At 40.3% G+C, this 27,233-nt stretch overlaps 1 protein-coding gene across 1 annotated transcript in view; it reads right to left on the bottom strand.

The window, feature by feature from the left end:
* Positions 1 to 1,109: 1,109 nt before the first annotated feature.
* Positions 1,110 to 27,233, bottom strand: part of LOC139690454 (uncharacterized) — a 177,808-nt gene continuing 151,684 nt past the window's right edge. Inside the window, exons 4-10 of the mRNA XM_071587909.1 lie at positions 22,736 to 22,974; positions 20,601 to 20,725; positions 15,838 to 15,946; positions 13,782 to 13,940; positions 11,026 to 11,148; positions 8,585 to 8,946; positions 1,110 to 6,029 (exon numbers count right to left, since the gene is read on the bottom strand). Coding sequence (XP_071444010.1) covers positions 1,487 to 6,029; positions 8,585 to 8,946; positions 11,026 to 11,148; positions 13,782 to 13,940; positions 15,838 to 15,946; positions 20,601 to 20,725; positions 22,736 to 22,974 — 5,660 coding nt within the window. The 3' untranslated portion in view covers positions 1,110 to 1,486. The remainder of the gene's footprint in view (positions 6,030 to 8,584; positions 8,947 to 11,025; positions 11,149 to 13,781; positions 13,941 to 15,837; positions 15,947 to 20,600; positions 20,726 to 22,735; positions 22,975 to 27,233) is intronic.

Below are 27,233 nucleotides of genomic sequence, written 5' to 3'. Positions count from 1 at the left end.
AGGTAAGCAGGTTACTTATCATAATATTTACAATTTTACTATTGTTTCAGGCTTCACTTTGTGGAAGTAATTGATATCCATTATTGAAATAGAAAGAAAGACTCGTACTTTTCCACAGATTTTATTATACGGCACAACGCGTTTCACCGACTTGTGGCATCATCAGGTACAAATTTGTGAAACGCGTTGTGCCGTATAATAAAATCTGGGGAAAAGTACGAGTCTTTCTTTCTATTTCAATAATGGATTTACAATTTTTGTTCAAAGGCATTCCAAAAGTTAAAATTTCATTTGATTTAGTATCAATTAGAATATACCAGAGATTTTAAATAAGATAAAATGTTTTCAAGTATATAGCTAACTTCATTATGAGAAAGATGAGCTAACTTTAATAATTATGTTAACGGCTATATCACAACTGAAGCTTCCTCTGTTGGTTTCCTCTTGCAATAAGCACATATCATCAAAAAGAACTTCCTACTGAAAATACCTATCAACATTTTTGAATTTCTGATTAAAAATTTAAGAGGCATGTATGTAGATAATAAACACTAATGTTTTTAAACTGAATTATGTCATAAGATTAATAAAAGCCCTTTCCACTAATTTTTACTAGCTTGAAAATGAATGTGTAAATAGATATGCCATTACCTGTAAACCTATATGTACTCTGAAAATTTCCATGAATTTTTAATGGTGCACTTAATGTGCTGTATTTTCATAAGATTTGATTATAAATGATTACAGGTAGAAATTAGACACTGGCGAGGAAATTAAAGTTACACACCAATGATATCATAAAAAAAGTCTGCTAAAATGAAAAATAAATATCCATGTAGTTTCCATCAGATTTACACCAGATGTATAAAGCAAACCTTGCTGGCATGTATTGAATTAATGAGTAAACTTCATAAAGCAATACCGTTGACTATAAAATATTACCCATAGTTTCTTACAAAGCAAACCAATTTTATTTGTTATTCTTCATGAATTATAAAACTAAGATTTAAAAATGAAGGTTTGAAATAATAAGTGCTTTCTTTTGTTGAAGAAAAAATAATTTTCTCAAAAAATATTTTTATTTCTTGTTACATATCACACAAATTTTATTAAAAAAATTATTTACACAATGAAACTTTCCTTTCTTACATACTTTTGGAAATATAATTTTTCATGGAGGGGATTAATTTCCAAAATAAATATTTTAAAATAAATATAATCATAAATATTCATTTTAGCCATTAAAAATGGTGTATTTTATATTTATGGCATTCCATGAACTAATAAAAATATAAATATCATTAATTTACAATTTTCATTTGCTATAGCTGATAAAGAAACTAAACTATTGTAAATGGTAATCGTGGACCTGAACAATGGGTTTTATTCACATGTAAATGAATACATATTCCCCTGGAATTTGAGAGCATATCTTAAATGCCTTTTTTTTTAAGAATAATAAAATATTGCAAGTAATGCAATTACATTAGACAAGTAGCTTGTTTCCTGAACAAGCTGGACCAGTAGTTGGCCAATTACATGCGGATAAGCTGTCATCATAAGCCAAACGAATTGGACATTTGAACTCGTGCAAAGAGTATCTTCCTTTCCACTCATCCCAGAAACACTCATAGAAACGATTACAGTCTTGTGGGTGACGGAAGAGACCAGCACGCTTGCATGCATCATTGCCGAGTGTTTTTTCAACAGAATCCCAACCATTAGGTCCATATTTGGTGAGTGGTGGTAAGCTAAGAGAGGCTCCAACTTGTTTTCCAGCGACCTTTAAAGCTGCAGTGTTGATTTCCTCTTTCTCAATGGTTTTTAAGCTCTCAGATACTGCACCAAGCTTTGCAAGAAGTGCTGGAAGTTTTCCACATGGAAGAATTATAACAGCAGCATGAGAAAGGTCAATTGAAGAGCCATCACCAGTCTCAGCTATATTGCCTCCGGCTACATTTCCAGTATAAATGCTAGATATACCTCTGTTCTCGTTCCTTTGAATACTGCCTCTACGATAGGCAATTGTGGATGAAGGGATGGGAGAAACTGTTGGCAGTGAAGACACAGTGTAAGCATTTATTTCCTCCTCACCATTGCCAACATACTGAGCAGTGGAAGAAGAGTAACCCGACTCAGAATTGATATTACTGGGTCTAAATCTTCCCCTTATTCTAGGCCGCCCATTACGCAAACCAGAATTGACAGACACACCCAATGACAGTTGAGGCTTGGAATCCTTGCTCCTCACTCCAAAGGCCCCATTACTATCATCTTCACTTCCTTGATCTCCTCTTTGAATTGCTGGTTCATAACTATCTGAGTCAGAGTTACCAACTTCCACTACTTCATCATAAGCATTACCTGAAATGATAGGGGATGATATACCTCTTTCTCCATTGCTGAGCACAGTACCGAAATTTCCTGAGTATGTGTTCAATAGAGCATCTACATTTGAATAGTCTTGACCTTCATTCTGTGCTGGCAACACATCATCATCGCATTTCTTCTTCCCATTTACTTCTACCTTCCCACCTCTAGCTCTGTACCGGTAACGACCTCGGCCAACCTTTCCTGAGTCAGTTTCAATTGAGATATGTGGTTCTTCATCATCTTCTTTGAGCACCACATCAACCTTTACTCGTTTAGAGGGCCTGTCTCCATATGATGCCTTCACATCAGCAGATACACTCACTGGACCTTCTTTGCCATCGGATGTGAGAGAACCACGGCCAAGTTGAACAGCAGGCTGGAATGTGGGCACCAATCCTAACCCCCTGAAGCCATAAGCACTCTGATTTCGGACAGATACAACTGGCAACAGAGATGGAGTTATGATTGGAGGTGCAAAGGTTGTAGAGACGGGGGAATTTTGAGAAACCCTATTTATTTGGAAGGAAGAAACATCATCCACTAATTGCTGTTCTGTTGGGTATGAATTGATCAAGATTGGAGCAGCTGTTGTACTTGGATAAATTCTATGACGGGTTGATCCTCTAGAAGGCGTAAAGAAGACCGTTGGCTCATGATGTTCTGGGATAGATGCGGTGGAATATGACACAGTTGATACTGTGGAAGGTGGTTGTGGTGTGGTGGAGACAATAAATTCTGGAGTAGATTTGACCTGAGGAACATAATCTTCATTGATTAAGACAGACTCTTGGAAATTTGGATTGTATGCTGCAGAAATGTGATGCACTGGTTGGACTGATTGAATGAGGCCACTAGCACCACGGCTACTTGTGTAGGCCACAGGCTGTTCATTTCTTCCTTCATAAAAGATGCGGCTACCATAATTGTTGTCATCTACACTGACTGAAACAGGAGTGGCCTCTGTTGTTGTGAAGATTGGTCTAACTGTTTTAGCTTTGAAATTTTCTCTATTTCTAATGGCAGCATCTTCTAGGGTAACTCTTGAAACTGCGGGGGCTGGAGTTGAAAATTCTACAATTGGCAAAATACGTTTATAAGAAAATCCTTCGTCGCCTCTTCTATCATCATTCACATGGATATTTTCATAAGAAGGTGTAGTAGAATAGGTTGAAATGATGTTCTGATGATTTCCATCATCAATTGTATGCAGTAAAGTTGTTGCTGGAGATACATTAGTTGCCGTGTAAATACTTTGAGGTGGAGACTGATGGAAAAAGGTGGAACTGGTTCCACCAGTGGGCCCATATGCCCTCACGGGTGAAGCAGCATCAACTATTGATAGTGGGAGATTTTTGTATGAAAATCTTGTTTCCGGGGCAGATACAATCGGATTAAGCGGCTCTTGTGAACCAGAAGATATACCAACTAATCTAGGTCTTGAAGAACCATCTCCTGTTACTGCATGACCATCATCCCTAATTTGACCTAGTCCAACAACATCATATGAGTTGCTGGGTGCACCATTTTCTCTCAAAGAGTCTGGAGAACCTTGATGTATGGCATTGCCAACGGATCCCCCATCTGATGAGGCAGCTGCTGCAGTTCGAGCAGCATCAAAAGTCGGGAAAGACTCAGCCTCCACCAATGGACGTTCAGATGCAGTGAAAATGGATGAAGATTCAATCGGCCGCACAGGAACCAGTCCTCCTGTTTGAGGAGGATTTGCATCTATTGAATATGAAGAAACTAAGGATGGAACTGCAGGTGAACTGTATGTTTGTGGAGTATATGATTCAGACATGTATGTTGTCAATGGCCTTGACAAAAATTTAGCACTTCCAGATCTAGCATCAGAAGCTTCTGACCCTGTAGGGTATCCAAGGCCAAAGGCAGAACCAGTGTTCAGAATTCCATCAGGTTGGCTGTTTCTTGAAAATGAAAAGGAGCTTGTAGCTGTGCTAACTGCTGGTGCTTCGTTAATGTAATTATTCTGAGGTAAGAAAGTTGGCCTAGGTGATTGATATGTAATGGGAGCAGGGGTGACCGAGTAAGCAGGTGAGCTGTAGACGTTTGTCTTGACTAGAGACAGCGGTCTTGAGGTAGGAGCGGCGGTTGAGACTGATACAGTATATTTTGATGCATCATCGAAGGTAGTATGCACATGTCCTAGGGGTCTTTCAGTGATATGACCAACCTCTAGAGGCGCTACAGTAGTCGCTGAATGCAGTCCCACTGCTCCACTTCCAATTCCGCTGAGTCCGACATTGGTAACACTGACTCCTCGGGCACCACCAATCCCATTCACTCCAATCAATCTGAATGAGTCTTGAGGATGAAGAGTTTTCAAACTGTTCTCATAACCAGTCACAATTGATGGCCTTGATACATAAGAGAGTCCTGCAGCTGGTATGGCCGAAACAGCCGGTACTGCCGATAGGGCTGGTAGAGGTGATACAGCTGGTATAGCCGATGCAGCTGGCACAGCGGATACAGCAGGTAAAGCCGATACGGCTGGAACAGGTGGAGCAGCTGTTACTGTTTGTATGGCCGGTTCATAACTGACGACATGTTGTTGGGTAGAATAGGCATTGCCGAATTTTGATCCACCCAAAGACACTGCCTGTGGGTTACCATGATGCAAATTCAAACCCCCAGTGAGGAAATGTGAATCGTGCGTGATGACGCCAGAACCAACGGAGACTTGTGGCACGCCTCTAAAATTCGAGCCCTGTGTGATCACGCCAGAGTCGGCTGATGCCTGTTGGGCGCCTGTATAATAGGAACCTTGTGAGATGACGCCTGAGTCGAATGAGGCTTGTTGAGCACCTCCAAAATTCGAACCCTGAGAGATGAAACCAGTACCAGCTGAGGCTCGCTGAGCGCCTCCGTAATGAGAACCTCCGGAAAGGGCTCCGGAATCGAAAGAAGCTTGTTGCTCAACTCCGTAACCCAATCGTGCTCCTCCTCCCAAACCTATTAATGAACCTCCAGAGGCCACGACGCCCGCGGCACTACCGAGGCCGAGTCCGTCACCTCCCAGCGAATGCAGATCATGAGATATCCCTCCAATGTGCGAAGCTCCCGTTACCAAGCGGGCACCACTACCCACACCACCAGCTCCCACAATTGAAGCTACGGTCCCAGAGTCTGAGTGGGACACGTGATGGACGGCACTGCTAGCGGCTATCCCTCCCAACCCTCCCCCGAGCGCGTAGCCCAACCTAACCGGCTGTACCGCAGCCAACACGCCGGACCCAATTTCTACTTTCCCACATCCGGGGACCATCCAGGGCCACTCGCACGCTAGGCGACTGCCGTCGAAAGCCAGACCGAAAGGACAGCGGAATTCGTAGGCAGTCAGTCCAGAGTGCGGGTCTGTGGCGTCGCGGCCGGTGACGCTGGGGTCGCCGTGGTGATCGAGGCAGGCGAAGAACCAGCGGCAGTTTTCAGGGTCGGCGTAGTATCCTTCGGCGGGGCAGGTGAACCTGGCCCTAGGGACTGGGGCGATCTCACTGGATCCGTCGCAAGGTCTAGACATTTGTCCCGGCCAGACGCAAACCTCCCACTTCTCATCGAATGCCAGTCCTGGTGGGCAGTCGTACTCGAATACGGAGAAGTCGTCGACGAGCTGGTCGAATTTCACGCATCGATAAAACCTAATGAACGAAATCAATGAATAAAAAGTTATGACGTTAATACAAAATATTCCTTGATCATATAAATCTCGTACCCGGATTACATGATTTGAGTTAAGCTCAGGATTCCAAGAGAAGTGTAGATTAATTGAATTTGAGTTGACTTAATTAAGATGGAAGATGATAGTCAACGTGTGCCTTTGAGCTTCTAGGTGGATGGGCTATTTGGTCAGATGGTTTTAAATAACTGGGGAGAAATGCAAATAAAGTTAGCGAAAGGGGACAAAAGCGTAAGGTTCTCAAAAACTAGAATTGGTGCATTAGTGAACAAATTCTCAATAACACTGTCATGGAAACTGACTGACCCCGATTGAAAGGTTAGTCCAATTATTTAATATATCATGCTGCTAATATTATTGAAATATCAGTAAGTGAGGAAAATATAAAGGAAACGTTTCTGAATTGATTAATACTAAAATATCCCAGCTGGAAGATGAAAAAAGTGCCTAAACAAAAGTCAAGCATCCCACACTAACTCTAGATTTCATTACTATTTTGTTGTATTTGTACAATCGTCATCATCAGTATTTCAATCCTAGGATTGGCTTACTGCAGCCCATATCTTTCCCTTATACTGTATTTGAATGCAAGGCAAGGCTGCATATTCTAGGGAGAATGATGTGGTGGTTTCCCGTTGCCTTCGACACCGCAGTACTGCGGCCGACACCGTGAACTTCACTCTCGCAACAGCTCTTGGCGGCTGATGCCGGGCCGACCCACTCAGTCTGCGCCACCAGTACCTAATGGTGAAACTGCTACCTTTTACCGTGAGTTCAGGGTAGCTTTTTAGTAGGAGTCTATTTTTCCCGTTGGCTCGTTCCAAAATACCATTATTTGTATTAGTACAAGTTAACCTGCAAAATGAATTTTACTCGTCGATGTTAGTTATCTCGATATTACTATTTTGTGCAGGTTTTTTTACATTGGTGCTTCATTTGTAATTTCAGTGAAATAAATAGCTTTGTTGAAACTGAAGTAAAATAATTAATACAGTTAATATTTGACGCACCAAAAGTCTTCATTTTCAGTTGGAATGCAAACATTTTAATTTTATCCACCGTCCAAGAAACAAAATGTCAAATTTACAACGTGATTATTGTAAAAAAACAATATTTTCCTCGGTGAGTGTGTGAGTGACTTAAGGTGAAGATAACTGGGTGATGGTAAATATTTAAACAACAGTATATATTACATTAAATTAATGTTATGCTGACAAATATCTGACCTTGCATAAAAATATAAATTCGTTGATGTTCACTCGTTGCAATTCCAGAGTTAATGTTTTTTTCACTAACAGATCACCTTCCTCATGGATAAATACCTTATTCATCTTCAATTCGGCAAACCAAGTTGAATATAATCCTTAAGTTGATTTTACATGTGGCAGTTACTTATTCGGAATTACAATAATTAATCTTTTCAATTTGTACTTGCTTGTGAAAATAAACGAAGTTATTTGGGAAACATTGTAACTGGGATACTTTATGGAATTTGGCGATATTTCAAAGTTTTAAATGGATATTCATTGTTTTGAGGTGTGAAACTATAACTGTATTTCGAGTGAAAATGAATACCAACACTAACTGTTCAATGAATCTAAAACTCTCGTCTAACAAGATGCATTAATATGAAATTAACCCTGAAAGGGCATCATTAGCCATATTTTCAGGGCGGAATTATTATTTTATTATTAATAGGGGTCCACAGGTCAATGAAGGTTATTGGTCATACACTTTCACTTCTATGTGACGTGTCTAGTGCGAAATTAAATACCCTGAAACCCCACAAAATAAAATATTTAAGCACTCTAATACATTCTACCCCTTTCATTCCGTCCGAAAGGATTCTTTTCCTGCCTCTACCTTCCATTTCCAACAATCTTCCGTCTTCAACTTCCTTGCCTCTCAATATCTTCTGCAGCCACTTCACTCCACTTTTTAATGTCTCCCAACATTTTCTCTCTTCATTTACCTTGCCCAAAACAAATGTCTTTGTTTCCCTATATGTCAATTTTGTTCTTTTCCGCAACCACAGTTCCAAACTCTTCAAACAAAGCTTACTATCTTGCCTCAAAAAAGAAAGTTTGGAACCCATAGCTACAAAACTACACACCAAATCAAAGTTTTCGCCGATATTTCCGTTTCAACTTAGCTTTTGACCCCTGTCATCAACTTCTTTCTCTTTGAAAAAGCTTCTTTGCCCGACCCAATTCTTCTTTTACCGTCCGTAAGACATTATCGAATTGCATAAAAACACTATATACATATAGGCAAAGCTTTCTAGTCCATGACCCCCAACTTCATTGCTTAACTTACCTTTCCTATTTCATGAGAACCTAATTAACTTCGTTTTTTTGTGGTCGATTTTCATGCCAAGCGCTGGTCCCGCATAGATCGGTTTATATTGTTTAAACGGCGCGGAATTGTCGCCAGAGAATACGCGGGGGATGGTCTAAATACTCCAAGCTGGGGGGGGGGAGAGGGGACAGAAGGAAGAATGAGAGTGGCGTGACTTACTGGTTGCAGCCGAGCGGGTGCCGGAAGTAACCCTGACGTGAGCACTGGAAGCTCGTCTCGGAGTTCCTCCTGATTACATGTACGGCGCCTTCCCGGTCCACCACACGGACGATGCGGAAGGGCGAGAGTCGAACGGCGGCTCCGAGGGAGGCCTCCGGCAGGGCCACCGCATCTCCCCCTCGGAGTTCCTCCTCCAGAGACTGCAGCACTAGGCCACGAGGCTTTCGCGACAGCGTAGTCATAGTGTTGCGGAGGGCTCTGGTGAGAGGGAAGGCACCCTTGCCGCAGATCCCGGCGCTGTCGTCAGCGTCGAGGGAGGAGACAGCGACGCCAGCCAGACCCCTGAGAAGAGCATACTTGCCCTGAGGAGAAAGAACGGTCAGTTAGTGTGTGGAGCTCTTCCATTGGTAACGAATGTTGGGGGGATGTGCAGACGGTGATCAGTGTGAAGCAGAGAACTGTGGTTTTTATTAACTATGCAAGATAGTTGTTGGGTTCAGCTTGCCCTCCTATATTTCCGAGAGAGGGAGTCTCTGGGAACTGGAAGACGTTTGATAAAGTTTGTTAAAAATCATTAAGTTATTCTAGATTTTCCAATGGTAACAAAAGTCACAGCACTCAACCCAAAGGTTAGTATGATAAGCGAGGGTTAAACTCTCGTCGATCCCTGCGGTGGTGTGTTAAATTCTCTCATTCAGGGTACAAGACCAGTTTCTTTCCCTGAACCACCTGCGTTTTCCCAGGAAAATCCGGCAACCGTAAAATTGCACAGCTTGAGGGAAGTTGGGATTGTTCGGGATGGCCCGATAGTGGACCAGGGACTTCCAATTTGTAGCCTAGTACTCTAGCTACTTGCCTACCACGTCCCTTTCCTGATATCTTTCGGGAATATTTCAAAATTGGAAATTCTGAGACCTTGAAGCAATCTTGACAACTTGAAAATATCGATATTTCAAGAGGTGATCAAATTGGCTCTAATGATGTCATCTACCATGAGTCGAATTTCCAATTTCATTGTCATGAAAGGTGCTTGGAAGTAAAAAAATGATTTTCAGTTCATATTTTTATCTTTTTGTAAACATTAACTCATTTAAATAACCCATTCGTAAACTCATTTAATTTACTCATTCAATAAACTAGTAACTCATTTAAGACCGACAAGATGCTTATCCATCAAAAGGCCATGAAAATGTTTATAGCTTTTTCGAGACCGTTGACTGAGATTTTACCACGTGGCCTCTTCGCGTACGCGAAAGGGAAGTGCTCGTCTTTTGGCCAAGCTTGGAAAGGAAAGATCATCAAAACGCTAGAAATACGACGACAGATACTTATAATATGACGTAGTATATTCGTTCATCGACCCAGTGCTCGTTTCATTCGTTCATCAGCTCATTTCAGTGCAATTATTAATTAACCAATTTGGTATTTTGCCACTTAAAACTCGGAAATCAAAAGAAAGCAGAAATGAAAAGAATGATGCACCTTTTTATTTTTTTAAATTTCTGAAATGCGAATGTGAATAGAAAAGTTGTGAGCAAGCCCTGTTGTTATGTACTCGTCCTAATTTCTGTTAATTTCTGTGATAATTTTCAGATTAGCTATGTCATTGTAGAAGAATTTCTCCTCCTTACATTTCAATTCTCTATGACCCATCTTACTACTGTGGAGACCTGTCGTATAAGAGGTTGTGGTTCATTTTTATTCTCTTTTTTCGCATAACAAATAATTAATTTGTTGGATGAATTAACCCCTTGTTTTGAATTGGGTATTCCGCCAGCATGTATAGAGATTGGACGTTGTTTGATAGTTTTCAACAGAATATTTTTCCCTTTTCCCATCCTCTCTCATTTTCTCCCTTACCACTTACCCGTCCCAACTGGTGCTTGCACCGCCTGCCACACACCTTTTTGGTGGATCGGGTATTTATACCGAATAGCATTTGTGGTAATTTATGGCGACTCTTGAGGGAGAACAGCTTGAAAATGACGCTGAGAATCGAAATTTTTGTCGTGGAATAGCGTGATATTTTTTTCCATCAACAAACTTTTGATACGGTACCATTTGTATTTTGAAAATAATCAAATGAGAAAATTAAACGATGTAAAAAATAGTTTTTTTTAAATAAAACGGATTTTTAAATTTGTTTTGGATTAGGAGAAACTTTTAATTTTCTACAGATTAAGCTTGAACTGCAAAATGCATCATTCATGCAGGGAAAACTTTGAAGACGTTTCTGTTGACATTACTACATTTCTACGTTTTTAGGCAGTACTTTTACAATATACTATTTATTTTTATTAATGACAACTATTTAAATTACTTCTGGCATTTCAAAACGGGAATTGAGATGCAGCAAATCATTTTTTTGGCACTGAAATTCGTTGAGTCATTTGCTCGTTAAAATTCAATGAAAATATTATAAGGGCAAATATAATCTTTACCTTGATGGTGACGCTGGTCTCATCTTCGAAGGCGATCCACGTCTTGTTCCTGAAGGCGTACGGAGCTGTCAGATCTTCGTCGCGCTCAACGGTCCACCCGCCTTCCTTCATCATGGCGCAAACCTTAGGAAGCAAAAAAGAAAATTTTGTAAAGAAAACTGAAATCAGTGAAATGACTCTTTGACCGTCCGATCACCCCATATCGTCTCCCTCTCTCTCACTCCCTTGCAAATGTTGGAGAACGGGAAAGCGAGCATAGCTGAGAGTGATTTATAATATTTAATATATATTACACTGGACCAGCACATCAATAGATGATGCAGAGATGCAATTCTACGGACACAAGAAAAAACAGGGGCCGTAGCATTCGATACTAGGAGAGGGACATGTAAATGGGTTGAGAAGATGACAGAGAAAGCGTCAACAACGAGGTGGGCTGTGAACTTGGCATTCAATTAGTTCGTCTTCAGTTCGTTTCTCAGGTCCGGAATTACATTCATAACCCTCCGACACAGCCTTGCCCCACTGCCAACCGGCTTTCACGCCCAGTCCGATTCTGGTAGTGATTTAATCCGGCCCGTAAAAGTGCTAAACGCTCACCAAAACATTCAACAACTCACAGCAATCAACCTGTAGGTTGGTTGCGATGATTTATTCTAAAGATGATCGCGAACCAAGTCTTGGGGCGTGTGAAATTCACACATTGAGTCCCTCTACCCGTTCCGCCTAAGGTCTTCCAGGCAGATTCATTACCCAAACAATCACACGAATTTATTGAAACGGGGTATCTAAAGTCACTGGTAAACGAACCTAGGTCTTCCGAACGACCGTAGGCGCTCTGTCCACTTATCTCCCACGAATTCTGACAGTCACAACTATCAAGGTATTCTCAGAGCGATGGTTGTTATTTTGGTACTTGTCACGTCGCCTACCCACGAATAAAGATCTCATTTTTCTTAAATTAAATGTTTGAAAAAATTAGGGTAGATCTAGTGTGAATGTTATTATTATTTATAAGTATTAGTACTTTCAGTAGTAGTTTACTCAGGGTAGGTTTTTAACGGACACAGGTATTACATACTGTAGTAGTCCAGGTAAGTATGGAAAAACACCATACTATTCGTACCACGCATTTCAATAACTCATCCTTTAGCTCTGCATGCTTTCAAAAATTGTGAGGAAACCTAGAAACTTGGAACTTAAAACGAGGCAGGATATTAAGACTCATTCTAAAAATGGCCTCTTTTACTATCGCAGCTAAGGTATGTAAAAAGATCGGAGCGTGCACAAATTTTCGATCGCGAAATAACTCCGCTGTGTTTCTATCAGGACCTTGAATTCAGTTTCGTCCGCCTACTGGGCGAAAACATACGAACACACGTTGAAATAGAAGTAATACTCCTGTACTTTGTAATAGGAAACAGATTAGTAGATTAAATTTTTTTATTTACGCGCGATTTATTTTAATAGGTTGAATTTCATTGTTTTCTAGGTTCTCATGCCAACGAGAGAAAACTGAGAATGTTCCGATTTTAAGGGCCAAAATCATTGTACCAGCTGGATAGTCATAAAGAACACTAATAAGCCCTATAAAGAACTATTTTTCTACACACGCGACGATTGCATCGGCTCCACCACAAAACAAAAATTAGCTTTCCTGTAAAAAAATAAGTCAAAGAAAATGTTGCAGTCTTGAAGCACCTTTCGCGTAACACGTTTTAAAACGCCAACAATCATGTAATTTCAACACGTAGGTATACGCGCAACCTGAGATTAGAAAATTTCATGTTTCAATGTTGCTAAAAGGTTTTCCATTGCATAGACAAAAAAATGCCGCTGTATTGAATAGAACAATGGTGCCTTTTGTTATGAAGAGATGCTGAAGAGGCACTTTCAATGCACGATTTCATTGATAAAAGCACAAATGTTAATAACCGTAAAAAACAGTAAATGCATTCGTTTGTAGTTCAGTACCAACTTAGCCATGAAATATCTCTCAAATAAGCACATGGAAACTCAAATTGTTAAAGATTTTTATCGAATGTTTTCCAAGTATTATTGGCCATAGGTTGAAGTAAAACTAAGAGAGATTGCTGAATGTTCTCCTGTATGACCCAGCAAAAAATGTCTCCCCATTTCTTTCCTTCATTCATGATAATCAACAACATAATCAGTGGAAATGAAAGTAAGCACATTTGAATCCATGCGTTTAAGAGCTTATTTGGAATCGACCAACAGATATCTTATTATCCGTATTATTATCAGATTGTTACACCGGAAAATTTTATGCTAAAAACAAATTCAATAAAATCATAAATAGGTTTTACGGATTTTTATCTTGCCACTAGTGACAATAATGAGGTCATCACTGTGCAGTAACAATTTAATGCTCGAATGATTCCCTTAGGATGAATGTTGACTACCCGGACTCTTCCAAGGTAAGGGACAAGTGCGTCAGTTAGCTTACAAATGCGGTCAATGGCAACTCGAGGTTCATGTGTTATTCATCAAAGAATTTTTTGTCCACAATGGCGAACCCAACTCCTTTTAAATGGAGCAAGGACCGTACCAATCAAGTCGCCAGACATCATTACTCATCACAATGCCCTTGTTCCTTCGAAATGGTTTGTCCTTTAGAGGAGTATTTGTTTATGAAATCCGAGGACTGCTTCCGCTCGGGAAGTGCCCACACCAATGTGATCTCTCTCTCCTAAGTAGGCGTCGCCAACGACATCCTCCGTTCCCCATTCTCTCACCTGGTCGTAACTGATGATCTCCGGGGCTCCCGCCACGGGGGAGCGGGCCACGTTGTTTCTCTCGTCCTTCAGAGAGAAGGAAAGTGCTTGCGTCGGAAGGGAGATGATGAGCTTGGAAGGTGGCGCCCCCATGCCAGTGAGCAAGTCCAGAACTGAATCCTGTTGGGAGGGAGAAGGAGAGCTGTTTTAAAAATACCATCATCCAGTCGAGCGATTGCGACAATCGCCGCGCGTGCGTTTCAAAAGTTTTGATTGCGCACGCGGGTTGTTGACACGGCATATTAAGGCGCAGTAAGCGAAGGAATAAGAGCGCGATCTATTCAGACATACTCCGGAATGGGAATCGCTAGCTGAAAAACATCGTTTCATCCAATTTAAAAAAACTGATTGCGATACATGGAAGTTTTTTCATAAAAAATCTGTTGTAAATTATCGATGTGAATTATCATATGACCATTCAAGCATTTGATTTCTCGGTGAGCACACAAAAAATAATGAGTTGTGTAAAAGTTAAGGGAAAATACAAGTAGTGGTCAGAGACAAAATATTTGGGCAATTATAAACAAACATAACGCTAATCTCCGAGAAAAATATCCTCATAAAACATAAAGAGCCAACAAATAAAATGACGCCTCCACATAATATGACACTCCCAAAAAGTTGAGGAAATTTCCATTTTATTTAGAAATATTCCACTGTTATTCTTCATGTACATGAAAAGAATAACTTGTACTACACAAACAGTTTAAATAATTTTGGACAAAATTTGATGAATAATGAATTATTTTGGTAAAAATTTAAAGATCAATCAATTGATTTTACTTCCGTTCCAAGTTTTTAATGTCACGTTTTATTACTCAATACTCAGAGACATTAATTAATCAATTAGTCCCTAAGAATGTTGATCAATCAATCATCCGTACGTTTTCTGTTCTGCTCCCTACTCTACGCCGCACTCTGCTGGACCATCAGGAGGCGTGTGGCAGGGGTCTCTAGGTCACCAGCCTTCAGTAACTGAATGAATACATTTTCGAAGCGATCGGTTTCGTAGGCCTTTCGGTCGTCATTTTACGATGTTTTTTGTTTTTTTCTAACATCGCGAATCGCACGAGGAAAAAAGTCCCTGTATCAATTAGTGTTTCAGTATACCGCCCTATCTTATCATAATGGTTCAATCTGCTGATATAATGTGAGTCCTTAATGGTTTCTTCGGCGTCATAAGTTAAATCAAGTTTCCTTTACCACTCTGAAAGACTTATTCTCGCCTTTTCCCTTCATTCTTGGAGGAACAATTTTTTTTCGCAAGTCTAAAAAGTTAAGATTCCAAATAAGGATTCTTGGAAATCGTAATGAGAGGGTCAAGCAGATTTGTTATAGCACCATAATTAGGCCCCACCTATAGCATGCTGAAGGTGTATGGCATCCTCACGTGGTAAGCTTAATTTTGGAACTAGATAGAGTGCAACGTAGAGCAGCTAGGTTTGTGAAAAGTTTTTATAAACGAAGTAGCAGTGTTACGAAACTATTGGGAGAATAAGGATTGGAGCCACTAGTTGATCGTAGGTTTAAATAAAGGTTAAATTTACTGCGTAAATCTGAGGAAGTTTGCTTATCTGAGGATGTTAAAGACATATTAGAGGCTCCGACTTACTATGGTAGATCATCTCACGAGTGTAAAATCAGGGAGATATAAAATGCTATAATGCAGAAATGATATAATGAAAATGTCGTTTTATCCTCCTCGTACCATTAGAGAGCAAAAAGGTATGACAGCAATCGCGCAATAATTAGAATTAGCAGCGTGTCTGGTGACCTAAAACCCCCCGCCACACGCCCTTGCGGCGGTTTGCGGGGTATTATGTAGATGTAATGTATATCTACATGAAAAACTTTTGTGGTCAGTCCGATGTTCAACATTCGCGCGGGAAAGTCTGCGGATCAGCGTGAATCATAAGTAAAATGAAAGACAAATACTTACCAAATACAAAGAAGAAAGAACGACAGTCTACGTATTACATCACTTGCACAAACTCTTCCATTGCGAAACAAGACGTACCGTGTTAAGAATATCAGCCAAGCCCATGAGGCGACTGTGGTGGTAGGTGACATCCTTCTCGGAAGCATCCGTGATGTTGTGGGTCGAGACGGTGAAGTAATCGACGTACCTGCGGGTGGAAGATGAAGATTTCACTTCTAAAGATTTTCATCGAGCAGACATAATTACCAGATTCATTTGAAGAAATTTATATTTTATGAATTATTACACAGGAAATATTCTTTTATACGACTCATTTTTTTAATTCATTAGACTCATCCTCCCAATATTGAAATAATTAGATTAATTTTATCGTAATAATTGTGATATTCCTCCAACACGAGGCATACCTTTAGTTTTTGATACATCGGTCATCACAAAAGTATTAAAAATATAATTCTACTAATTTAAAATAAAATTTGTTGCTTCAAGTTCATCAGAAACCAAAAAGTGCATTCATCATATAATATGAGAATAACCATGTAAAATGCTAGCATGTGGAGTCGGCCAGTATGTATATAAATTTGAAAGTTTTTTCAAAGTTATTTTGTGAATATTTTTTCTTTTTCCCTTCCTCTCCTTAATCCTCCCTTATCCATATCTTATCCCACCTGGTGCTCGCACCCCCCGCCACACACCTTTTTGGAGGATATTGGGTTATTTATGTAGTTGTGTACGAGGTTTGTATGAAAAGTATCGATAGCAATTTTTTCCTGATGTGTGCGTGATGTGCTGAAAGTCAGACAGTCAGTTAAAGTGCTCGTATGATCGTAGATCGTATTGGCATTAATAAGATGACAGTTCACACCATTATCACCAAAGCGAAAGATCTGCGCTAAACTCGTCCCGAAGGTCTTGACGGATGACCAAAAGCAGAATCAAATGTCTGCTTGCGAAGACCTTCTACAGTGTCATCGCGACGATTTCCCAACCCCTTTACAGTCCCAACTTGGCACCAGCAGACCATTTCCTATTTCCAAAAGTGAAATCCTCCCTCTAAGGACACCGCCGTGGGACTCAAAGTGCCATCGAAGAAGATTACCCGCACACCGTTAAGGACCTGCCAGAATCCACCTACCAGGGAGCCTTCGAGTATTGGAAAAGCCGCAGGCAAAAGTGTGTCGACGCTCAAGGGATGTAATTCGCAGAATTTTGAGGATTTTTTTTCTAAACTTTGACCGATACTTTTTATACTCACCATTTATAAAAACAGGGCTTTATTTTAAAGGAGACAAATTAAAACAATCGGACCAACTAATTTACATCAGGAGAAGTACAACATGGGTTAAAATAAGCTCAACAGATACAGATAGGACAATCTCAAGTTGAAAGGGCATTCACCACGAAGATGCAACTGCTAAGCTTGAAGAAGAAAATTTCATGAACAAGGAATTATTAAATTAAAGCATCCATGTGAATTATGCCGTTATATTGACAAACTCTTTTTTTATGTTTTATTATATTTTTATTATTAGAACACAATTATCAACCCGAAGGTCGGATTTGTAGGTGAGGGCAGAGCTCACCCAATACTAAGCCCAACGGCGTGTTAATTTTCACATAAGTTTAAGGGGACCAGTTCCTTTCCGTGTACCGCCTGTGGTTTCCCATAAAGTTCTGGTACTTGAAAAATCACGCAGATTTGGTAAAAAGTAGGGTTCCCAGAGAGGTGTGCCCGGGTATGGAACTCGGGCACTCAGAGTAGTGTTCCAACGCTCTACCCACTGGACTACTACATCCCTCATTTATATTATGTGCATTATATAATCAGACCGGAGAAAATAGATGTCTTAGAATCCTAGTCCTCGATGCAGACAATGAATATCATATGAATAGACAAAATTAGGTAGGAGAAGTACACCGATGAGCGAAAGAGAAAAAGGGTATACGGCGCACATCTTAAAAGGAAAAGACGAACCAGATGGTTTCGGCACTCATCGAAACACCAATTGATTTGTTACGCATATGAAAAAAGGGAGTACTGTTGGAAAAACGCCGCGAGGAAGACAAAAAAGAACAAATCCGTAGGCCTAATTAAGTAGATCGTTGGACGAAGAGTTTTCAGGGAGTACGAGGGAGTTATGAAGGGAAGAGTGGAGGGTTGCACTCAACCAATTGCCGGATTGAAATAGTAATTGATGATGTTGATGAGGACCGATGTAAAGAAATGAAAATTATGCAAGATTCTCGCAAATTAAAAAGAAGAGCTAAAAAGCACCCGGATGGAAAAATTATGTAGTTTCAAGGCGTGATTTGCTGACATTAGTTAAAAAAAAGCCTTTTGACTACTAGAAAAGTGCTGTAATTTAGGCATTAATACCCGAATGAATTTTCATAATTTTTCAATCTCATAGGATGCAGTCACTTTAATTTTTACAAATCGTATTTAACCAGCGTCGTGAGAAAATTTGCGGACTCGATGGGCGCGTCAAGAGTAAGCTTTGAGAGAATTTATTTTTTTTATGGACGCTTAAAAAGCTGCGCGGCTCGTCCGGGAGAACGTAGAGGTTCCGTGTTTCCATTGTCTTTCTCTTCCTATGCCGTGATTCATTGGTGGGAATTGATGGGTCGCCTCGGAGGAATCTTCGAAATTCCAGCGTTTGAATTTATTCGAGTCACTCGTGGTCAATCGACTGACGACGCCCAAGAGATAAACACACGCGGGTTGCAGATGCTCAGGGATACATCGCCCAGTGTTAACATTGGCGCAATATGTGAAACTATATTCTGTCAAGTTTTTAAAACTCTATTCAATACGTCATCTCGCACATTAACGTATAAAATCCTATAATTAGAGAAAATAATACGCACACATATGAGCCCAAAGTTCTCTTTGAGTACACAAATAATATTAATTAACCGTTTTAATGACACCTGAATTTTAGAAAATATATATTTACTCCAATTTCTGAGGGATGAAGAGGTGGAAAACGCATGGCAAAACGTATTATACTTGCATGCGCTGCAAGCTATTTGTATCATGTTATAATTCTGTAATCTATAGTAATCTAATATTTTCTCACGAGGATACTTTGCTAAAGGTGCTCACATCGAGTTTTGTTCCTAAAAATTTCGCCTTTCGCCGTTGATTTTGATGTGTCAAAAAGTTCAGTCAATCATTTTCCCGCAAGTTTAAATAATATTAATCATAGGGACATAGATAAAAGGCAAGGTGAACATTCAGAAAGTCAATTCTCAATCAAAATGCACAAAGCGCCATCGAATCCCTAAAAACAATGCCAAATGGTCATTAGGCCTAAAGATTTGTGCTATCGATAATGGCATTCTTGTTGAAATTGCACCATGTATTTTTTTTACATTTCACATAATTTGATACTCTTTGAGTGTCTTCGCAATGTGATATGCGAGGAATATTGGTTATCTTCAAGTATGAAAAAATGTTAAATAATCGTTAGGATCATGAGAATTGCATACCTTAGAGTAGATGCTAAAATACGATAACTTGTTGGAGGTGACTTAAATAAGGGTTTCCCCATCGAGATGGGATCTGCACACTGCTGTGACTTAAATGTATCAATATCTAGAGGCATCACCGGGTATAAACCCAGAACTCACCGCTCAGTAGCTGTACCCGCTAATAGCTAGGGATATAAGCTTAAATACACTTGAACAACTCAATCATTACTCAGTGGAATCTAGTGATATTCCGAGTGGGTAATGAAAATACTTCGTGGCACCGTTCCACATACTTTAGTTTACCACCACCACATAAGAAGCCAATCGATTCCAACATATTTATCGCCATTTTCAAGTTAAAATACAAGGTACTCTTTTTAGGTTGATTTGAAATTATCACCTTGAAAATGGTGCATTAAAGGTATTGAAATCGATTGGTTACTCATAAATTGTGTGGAATTCTAAAACAGTTTTCATTATCCACGTCATATTTGACTGGGAAACGTGGTCATCGGTGGAGGAGAATAAGTATATAGTGGAGTGTGGGTGTGGAGGTAAGGGCGTGGAGAAGAAAGGAGATAATTAAATTGAAAGAATGGAAAACAAATAAAGAAGTTCGAGCCATGGAAGGAAAAGAGAGAAAGTTAGAGTTAGAAACATGAAAAAGCAGGATAGGTTGATCCAGTGAGACTGAGAAACAATGGCATGTTAAAGGCAGTAATAGAGGCCAAAATTTTGGGTTGAGTGAAGCAGAGGGAGGAAGACGATAGACATGTTGGACCAAATAAAGAGTAGTAGAAAGTATGTGTTCAAGAATAGTTTGCTATGGAGCAGTGTATTGAAACGTTCAGTGTCGTATTATTAAGACGCTTGAGTCCTGCGATATATCTCCCTTGACTACTGCCTAGAAAAGTTTGGGAAGAGTAGAGTTCTTTTGAGAACGGTTGAAGTCCCAAGAAAGCACGGGAAGTGCTTCAACGTTGCCCAAACCACAGACGAGGAGCGCCAGTCCGGAACCCATTGACCTCCCCATTATGGACGAATTACATAAACATGGGGAAGGGTGTATTGGCTCCGTCCCACCGGGGACCACTCCCCCCTTCGGCCTCTCCCTCTCAAGAGACCAATGATCACACACACGGTGGATATCGACGCTTCCCTCTACCCCTTATGCTCCCCCAATGGGAGCACTGCCCTCATGTACTCCCGGAGGGCAAAGTTCTCGAGGAAGAAGCAAAAGCAAAAGGATGGCGTAAAACAGAGTAAGTCATTAGCGCCGTGGGACGCCGCTGGATGGGCGGCAGGTAGCTGCGCGCCTCTTCCCGCTCGTTCGTGGTTTTGGCGTGGTGTGCCCTCGCCGTACTCACTTGGAGAGGGGTTTGAGGTCGTAAGTCTTGGCCAGGGCCTCTGGGCGAACGGGCAGGCGGAGGAGAAGAGTGCGGTCCTCTTCGGAGTCATCTCCAGCGGAAGCGTCCATCTCCTCGCGGAGGGTCTGCAAGGATATCAAACATATGTATTCATGGATGTCTTGGGACAAGATGCCCCTTTAAGTATTCACAGAACAATTGGTAGCATAAACGTAAATATGTAGCGTCGCATGAGATAATTCAATATTTATAATTTGTTTCAAATCCTAATTTAACGTTTACCGAAAATAAAATGTTTAGCAGCGCAAAATACGCTTTCAGTTGTACTGAAGAAAATATTAAAACTTTATATTATTTAAGTACCGTAACAAATAACTCAGTGAATTAAGCATGAGAAGGTATTTAGAGGAATAGTTCAATCATTATCACATACATTATGTGCATAATAGCCTTAATGATAAGAGACTTGTCTATATTTAATGTAGAGCTATTTTGAAAGTTGTATCCAAAAATAAAATACAAAAAAAATCATAAATTATTTCTTGTACATGTATGTATAATTCACTGATTTGTAGAGTATGAGTTTGCGTGTCATAAACTTAATAATAAAAAATAAAATATGTCAGTAAATATGTAAATAAAAACTGGTTAGCAGAGAGAGGGAAAAGAAGTAGTTCCCCAGTTTTTCGGGGATACAGGAACCATCGCAATCGTCAACCACCGGGAGAGACATCTAAACTTACATTAAATTTTTACCGGTGGTTTTATTCATGGAAATTTGATTGAGGAAAACTCATGAAGCCGATAAACTGAAATATTTTACCCATGGAATTTGCGAACTCATTTTAACGGGAAGAAATATTGGGCAATTTTCTCTACGCTGAGATATTCTTTGGCGTATCCGATGATTTTTGTTTTCCAAATGCCTCATCCCAAATTTCGACCGCGAATAAATTAGAAATAAGATACCTATGGTTCGTGGCTTAAATGATGTGGTAGCCTATGTGTAGAACGTTAAGGGAATTTACGGCAATAGAAGCTTCATTAATATACTTGAGAAACATTTTTTGATGACGTATTGGTGAAGGATTTAGTTGTCTTTGTGATACGGCAAGTTCCATCGATCTACACTAATTAATCCGAAGGTTGGCTAAGTGAAGTAAGTGAACCTTGGGCTCATACCACACTGTTTTAAGATGCATAGAATTCAAACGATAACATGATATATTCTACTGTTTCAGGCTTCACCTCGTGGAAGTATTTATTATCAATACTAAAAAGACTATACTTTTCCACAGATTTTTGTTATGAGGTACAACGCGTTTCGCCTTCTTCCCCTTCCCACCCCCACTCTGTCCTGAGCGTTCCCGTCCTCCTCCCCACTCCTTCCCGAGAAACTAGCCTGGATATGTTAAAACCAACCCTTCAACTCACCCGATCCCCTCCACCCCTCTCAGGCCCTTCTTCTCCTCCCCACCCCCACTATGTCCTGAACACTGTTTGTTGAAAAAATGTGTACCTGATGATGCCGCAAGTCGGTGAAATGCGTTGTACCTTATAATAAAAATCTGTGAAAAAGCACAAAGCTTTTTAGTATGGATTTAATAGGGTATTAAGGTTGGCGAGTTCCATTTCCTGTGCCGTCATACGGTTAGCCACGAAGTTCTAGAAAATTTCCCGATAGGATTTTCAGGGTAGGGCTATCCGAAAGCTTTGCAAGGGATTTGTAAACGGAATCTTTTGGGTCAATGGCCGAACGCTCTAGCCACTAAGCTACCACGCCATTCAAGACACAACCTATCTATTATACGATATGAAATGAACTACTTCTCTTAAGAGCTCACCCTTATTCTATTCCTGAGCCAAATTCAAACCTCACCATTTTGCATTTTTTGAACTTCACGATAAATCATAGCCGGTGGGGGATCAGACCAATCAGATCAATGGTCGTGGCTTTTGAATTTTGAGAGAAAGTTACTGGAATGGAATATCACGAGGTTTGCGGAAAATTGAACGTTATTATTCAGGAGTCCATGCATTTAATTTGAACTATACAAGTGGTGGGGGGTGCTGGGCGAGGAGAGGGTACAGTTGGTGGGGGAAATAGTGGGCCACGAGGGTCGAATCCTCCTCACCTTGAAGAGCGACACGACGCCCTCTTTCCTCTTCGCGTGAGCAGAGCCGGCGTCAGCGATGTCACCCAAGTCGACCTCGAGGCCATCGAGGCGGGTGCTCTTCAAGTGGCGGGCGGTGGAGTGGGCGAAATCCGACACCCTCTGGCTGGAGGCGCCGTGGAGGGCGGCGGCGTCCACGCCCAGGAGCAGCCGCAGCGACGGGTTTTCCCCGCGGAGGTCGGACACGAACGAGGAGCCGACTATGGTCGCGGGAGTAAGAGAGAACGACAGATGAGAAAATGTGCGCCGATCTTCTCTCCGGGAGTTCCCCTAGGGAGCCTTTTAAAACTCAGTGGTCCCTGGAGTACACAACTCCCAGGGGCCAGGGGATAGAGGCTGACCCGACTCGGCACCCCGAGCAGGTCCATTTCCTGGATTTTTTTAGGCCTGTTTGTATAAATGCAAACGGGCCCGGGCCCTTCCACGAAATCATTTATATATATATATATATATATATATATATATATATATATATATATATATATATATATATATATATATATATATATAATGATATATATCGATATATTTATGTAAACATACCACATATATTTTTTTCTTTTTATTTAATTACTTTATTCTCGTTTTGCGATAAATAAGTTTTTGGTAGATTCATTAAAATTTTCTAAAAAAATTCTGATTCCTTCCCACCAATGGTCTCATCTGCTCATCTACGACTCTCTTCTTGTTCTTTCGTTATCGTTAAATTGTATTCCTCTCCATTTTCCATTGTCACCTGCGTCATAGAGACATAAGAGTGTTAAGGTAAAAGTGAGTAACACTGAAGCCCACGTAAGTATTTTCTTCCTGAGAAATACGTTCGCCTGTCAAGGAATCCTTTGCATAGCCCTGGATAAGAGACGGTTGTCAACCCTTTCCGATTCCAGCATCACCGCTATCTCACCAGGTAAATCCATGCCGAGTACCTCCCTCGGAGTTGGGGCCCGTTACTCAACACGGCACGCGCTTTGAATGACGCGTGAGTGTGGATTTAATGAAGGGACTTTGATTGCCGTGTTGTTTGAAAGTCTCTCGCGAGTGTGTGCATTTGTATGTGCGCTTTCATTCCAACACCCAGCCTCTCATTGCTTAAAGGTTCGATCGAAAAGCTCACCATTTCCATCCATAATGTTCGCCCGTTCTGGGGGGAAACGAGTGACCCAGTTGGCCGACTATTGAACAAATGTCATTCAAGTCTCAGAGAATTTATCGCTTTCTCAGCTTATGGCATCAACAATGTTGCTATGCTGATTGGCTTGGATGGGGAAGGGAAAAAATTACGGGCGGATATGCAAGGACATTTTCATGAATTTCAAAGATTGCCCTCGAGGGAACTCATTCCCGCATTAATTTGAATAATACCGACGCAGTTTGGATCAAGCGCAGTGAGCGCATTAGGATATCGGGTTACACCGTTCAGTTTGATACAAAAACTACTTTATTTGGAATATTTCGTACTTCATGGAGTCTGATACATTTTATTACTCTTGTAGTCACCAGTTTACATCACTGCTGATGACTTATATTTGATTACATACCATCTACGGTCAATGGAGATGCAAACTATTTATGTTAGCATAATAAAATAATAGGAAAAATATACTTATTTTATTTGTTTTAGAAATCATGCATTTTCAAAAATTTGAGCCGAGACCTTTGCGTTAATTTCCCATGGTAATTGCATAACGCACCAAGTAAACATTTATTTGTGACTTATTTTGAGGTTAAAAGCTAAATATCAGGTTAGAGGATCAAAATATGAGAAAATAAACATTGACAAAGACAAATAAGACCATTTTGCGAGGTCATTGATCAAAGAAATGCAGTTAGCAAACCATAACGGTAATATTTCCCCTCGGCGTAACTAATTTTTTGCTCTATTCAATGGTGGATATACTGAAACAAGCTAATGCAACTCAGTTCAATTAAGAATAATTTAGAGTTAACTAAAGTTTACGTAACAAAATTTATACTCGATCATTCTATTTTTTCTTTGCTTAATTCGCAGGATATTTCGGAGAGGGACATGCATGGCAGTCCAGTTTGTAGAGCTGTCGGATAGTGACCAGAATTTCCCAAATTCTAATCCGGGGTGAAGTACGTGGACTAACTCCATCTATAATTCGGCGGCATGATTTTCTGGTCACCAAACCGTCGTGGGGAAACAAATGGAGCACAAGGAAAAGGAATTGGCTCCCTTTATTCCCCAAACATTTTATAGTCACATTTCCTTATAATTGTTAGTTCTTTCGGATTGAGGTCCACCCTCACCTTTCAAAGTTAACCTCTAGGAACTATAATGATGGTTTGAAATTTTACATAAAAACCAGATAAAATTAAAACGATTCGGGGTTTAATTGGAATTCAAGTAAGACGTTCGGGGGTCCTGAAAAACTTCAATACTTCTCAATACAATCCTGGCGACTGCAGGAGGTATCCAAGCAACTTGGCTGTTTAAGTTGTTCCAGGTCCCTGAGGACCAAACTCACGTATTCCTGGGATAAAACGTAGTGCCGCGCCGTGTATGATCTGAAATGCAGAGACTGAAATATGAAATGCAAGAAGCGAAAGGGCTGGTCGGCGATAAGGGGATGGGATAAGAAATATGATGCCCTGAAGCAAGTGATAAGAAAAACAGGCCACAAGTTGAATCCGTTCCTAGGCCATGGCTGTCCCGTGGAGGAGTGATTGCGAGTAATTATCTCGTTGTCTAGTTGTTTGAGTCATGAATGCATATTTGCTAGCATAATTTATATAAGTCATATTCGTGCTCTTGCTGATTAAAGAGATAAAGAGCTCCCCCTTTGCATTCGTGCCGACTCAAGCCTCTTTCGTTCCGTCGAAAGTGAAAGAGTTTTTTAAAAGGTTTCAACCGCCAACTCTCGAAGAGAAAATCTGGGTCTATGCTTCGTGAAAACTACGATTCGATTTTTTATCGCTGTTGTTTCTATTTTTTTAAATCCTATTTCGTGTCTAAAGGGGATAAATTAATCATATGCACCGGAGCTTTGTATCATAAAACCGCAATGGGCGCATTATTCGAAGAGAAACTACTCTCTCAAAGAAACTGCGAGATATTACAAAGATACTGTAGTAACCTTTAACAAAATCATCCGCTAATGCGAATTAGAATGCTTCAACTTCGAAGTGTAGAAATCTAAAAACATACGATATAAACTCTATAATAATTGTTATTCTAAAATCAACACTTTTATTAAGATTTTAGAAAAATAAATATCATAGAATTTGGAATGGAACCTGGGACGTATTCTCCCTCTGGGCAACTGATTGACTGGTATTTGGCTCATTTTTTAGTTCATAAATTATTTGTATTTTGCTATGACATTGGTGCATTCTAATATTGATTATTTTAAATATGACTTAATTTTTCTTCAAAATTTTCAAATGTTGTAGTTAGACGAACTCGAACGCATCGCTTTGCTGTCAAAATAATTAGTATTAGGAGGAAAAGTACGGTTTCATAGAAAATATTTTTATTTTATGGGTTCCCCCAGAGGTTTTAAAATTGACTCATGACAACGAAAACAGGGTTGTACATAGATTGTGGAATCATAAACTCTCATTTTTTTCTCCCCATTAACAAACGATTACATAAAGTTTCACCTCGAGGCATAACTTCATTTTTAGTGTTCGCAGGGAACCACAGGGAACCAAAGATATTGCTCTTCAATCGTGTAAGATCTGTGGGCTACTTACCTTGTCATTTATTGAACGCATTTAAGGTAATGGTGCCACAAACATCAAGATAAAGGGCGACTGAGTTTCGCGAACATCTAACCGCGATCACGAGCATATATATACGGGCATATGCACCGGATACCTCTCCCTCGACTCGCAGGTGTTTATGATATTTAAACCAACGCGTGCACTCATTATGGAGGCTGTTAAGCTCGTGATTTATTTCTGGATGCTGGTCGGAAACCGTTTCGATTTGGCTGCAATGTTAAACGTCGCGCGCGGAATCTCGCTCGCTAGAGATACATAGCAGGAGACGGTGCAACGATTTGTTATGCCGGCGGATCTGTGTAATGTGTGTCAAAACTATTCATTACGCGACAAGTTTAATCTTGATTATGAAAGTAGATTAGGGAATAAAAAATGGGAGAAGGGAATTCCGAAACCTGCTCCCAAGAATACTGCCATCGTAAAGAGTCGCTGGAGAAAGTGAACCCGGCATCATAGCCGGGGCAGAAGGCGAGTTCAAGCAAGAGTCACTGAGTTTTAAGTTCGCGAACGCGTGGGATAGTCGTCCACATTAATTTCTAAAGTAATGAGCTTGAGACTAATCAACGGATTAATGGGAAAAGCAAACGAATTCCAATGCTTCATTCGTTTCATTCCCTATAAGATTTTCATCTCGATACCAGCGAGACTGACGTGCTGGTTATTTGCATTTGAAAAGTGACTAAGTTGATATTTAAAAAGTTGCTTTGATGAT

Source organism: Hetaerina americana, unplaced genomic scaffold (genome assembly GCF_022747635.1).
Source record: "Hetaerina americana unplaced genomic scaffold, ioHetAmer1.1.p SCAF_3, whole genome shotgun sequence".
Taxonomy (NCBI): Eukaryota; Metazoa; Arthropoda; class Insecta; order Odonata; family Calopterygidae; genus Hetaerina; species Hetaerina americana.
Note: the sequence above shows the minus strand (reverse complement) of the source record. Positions and strands in the feature narration are given on the sequence as shown.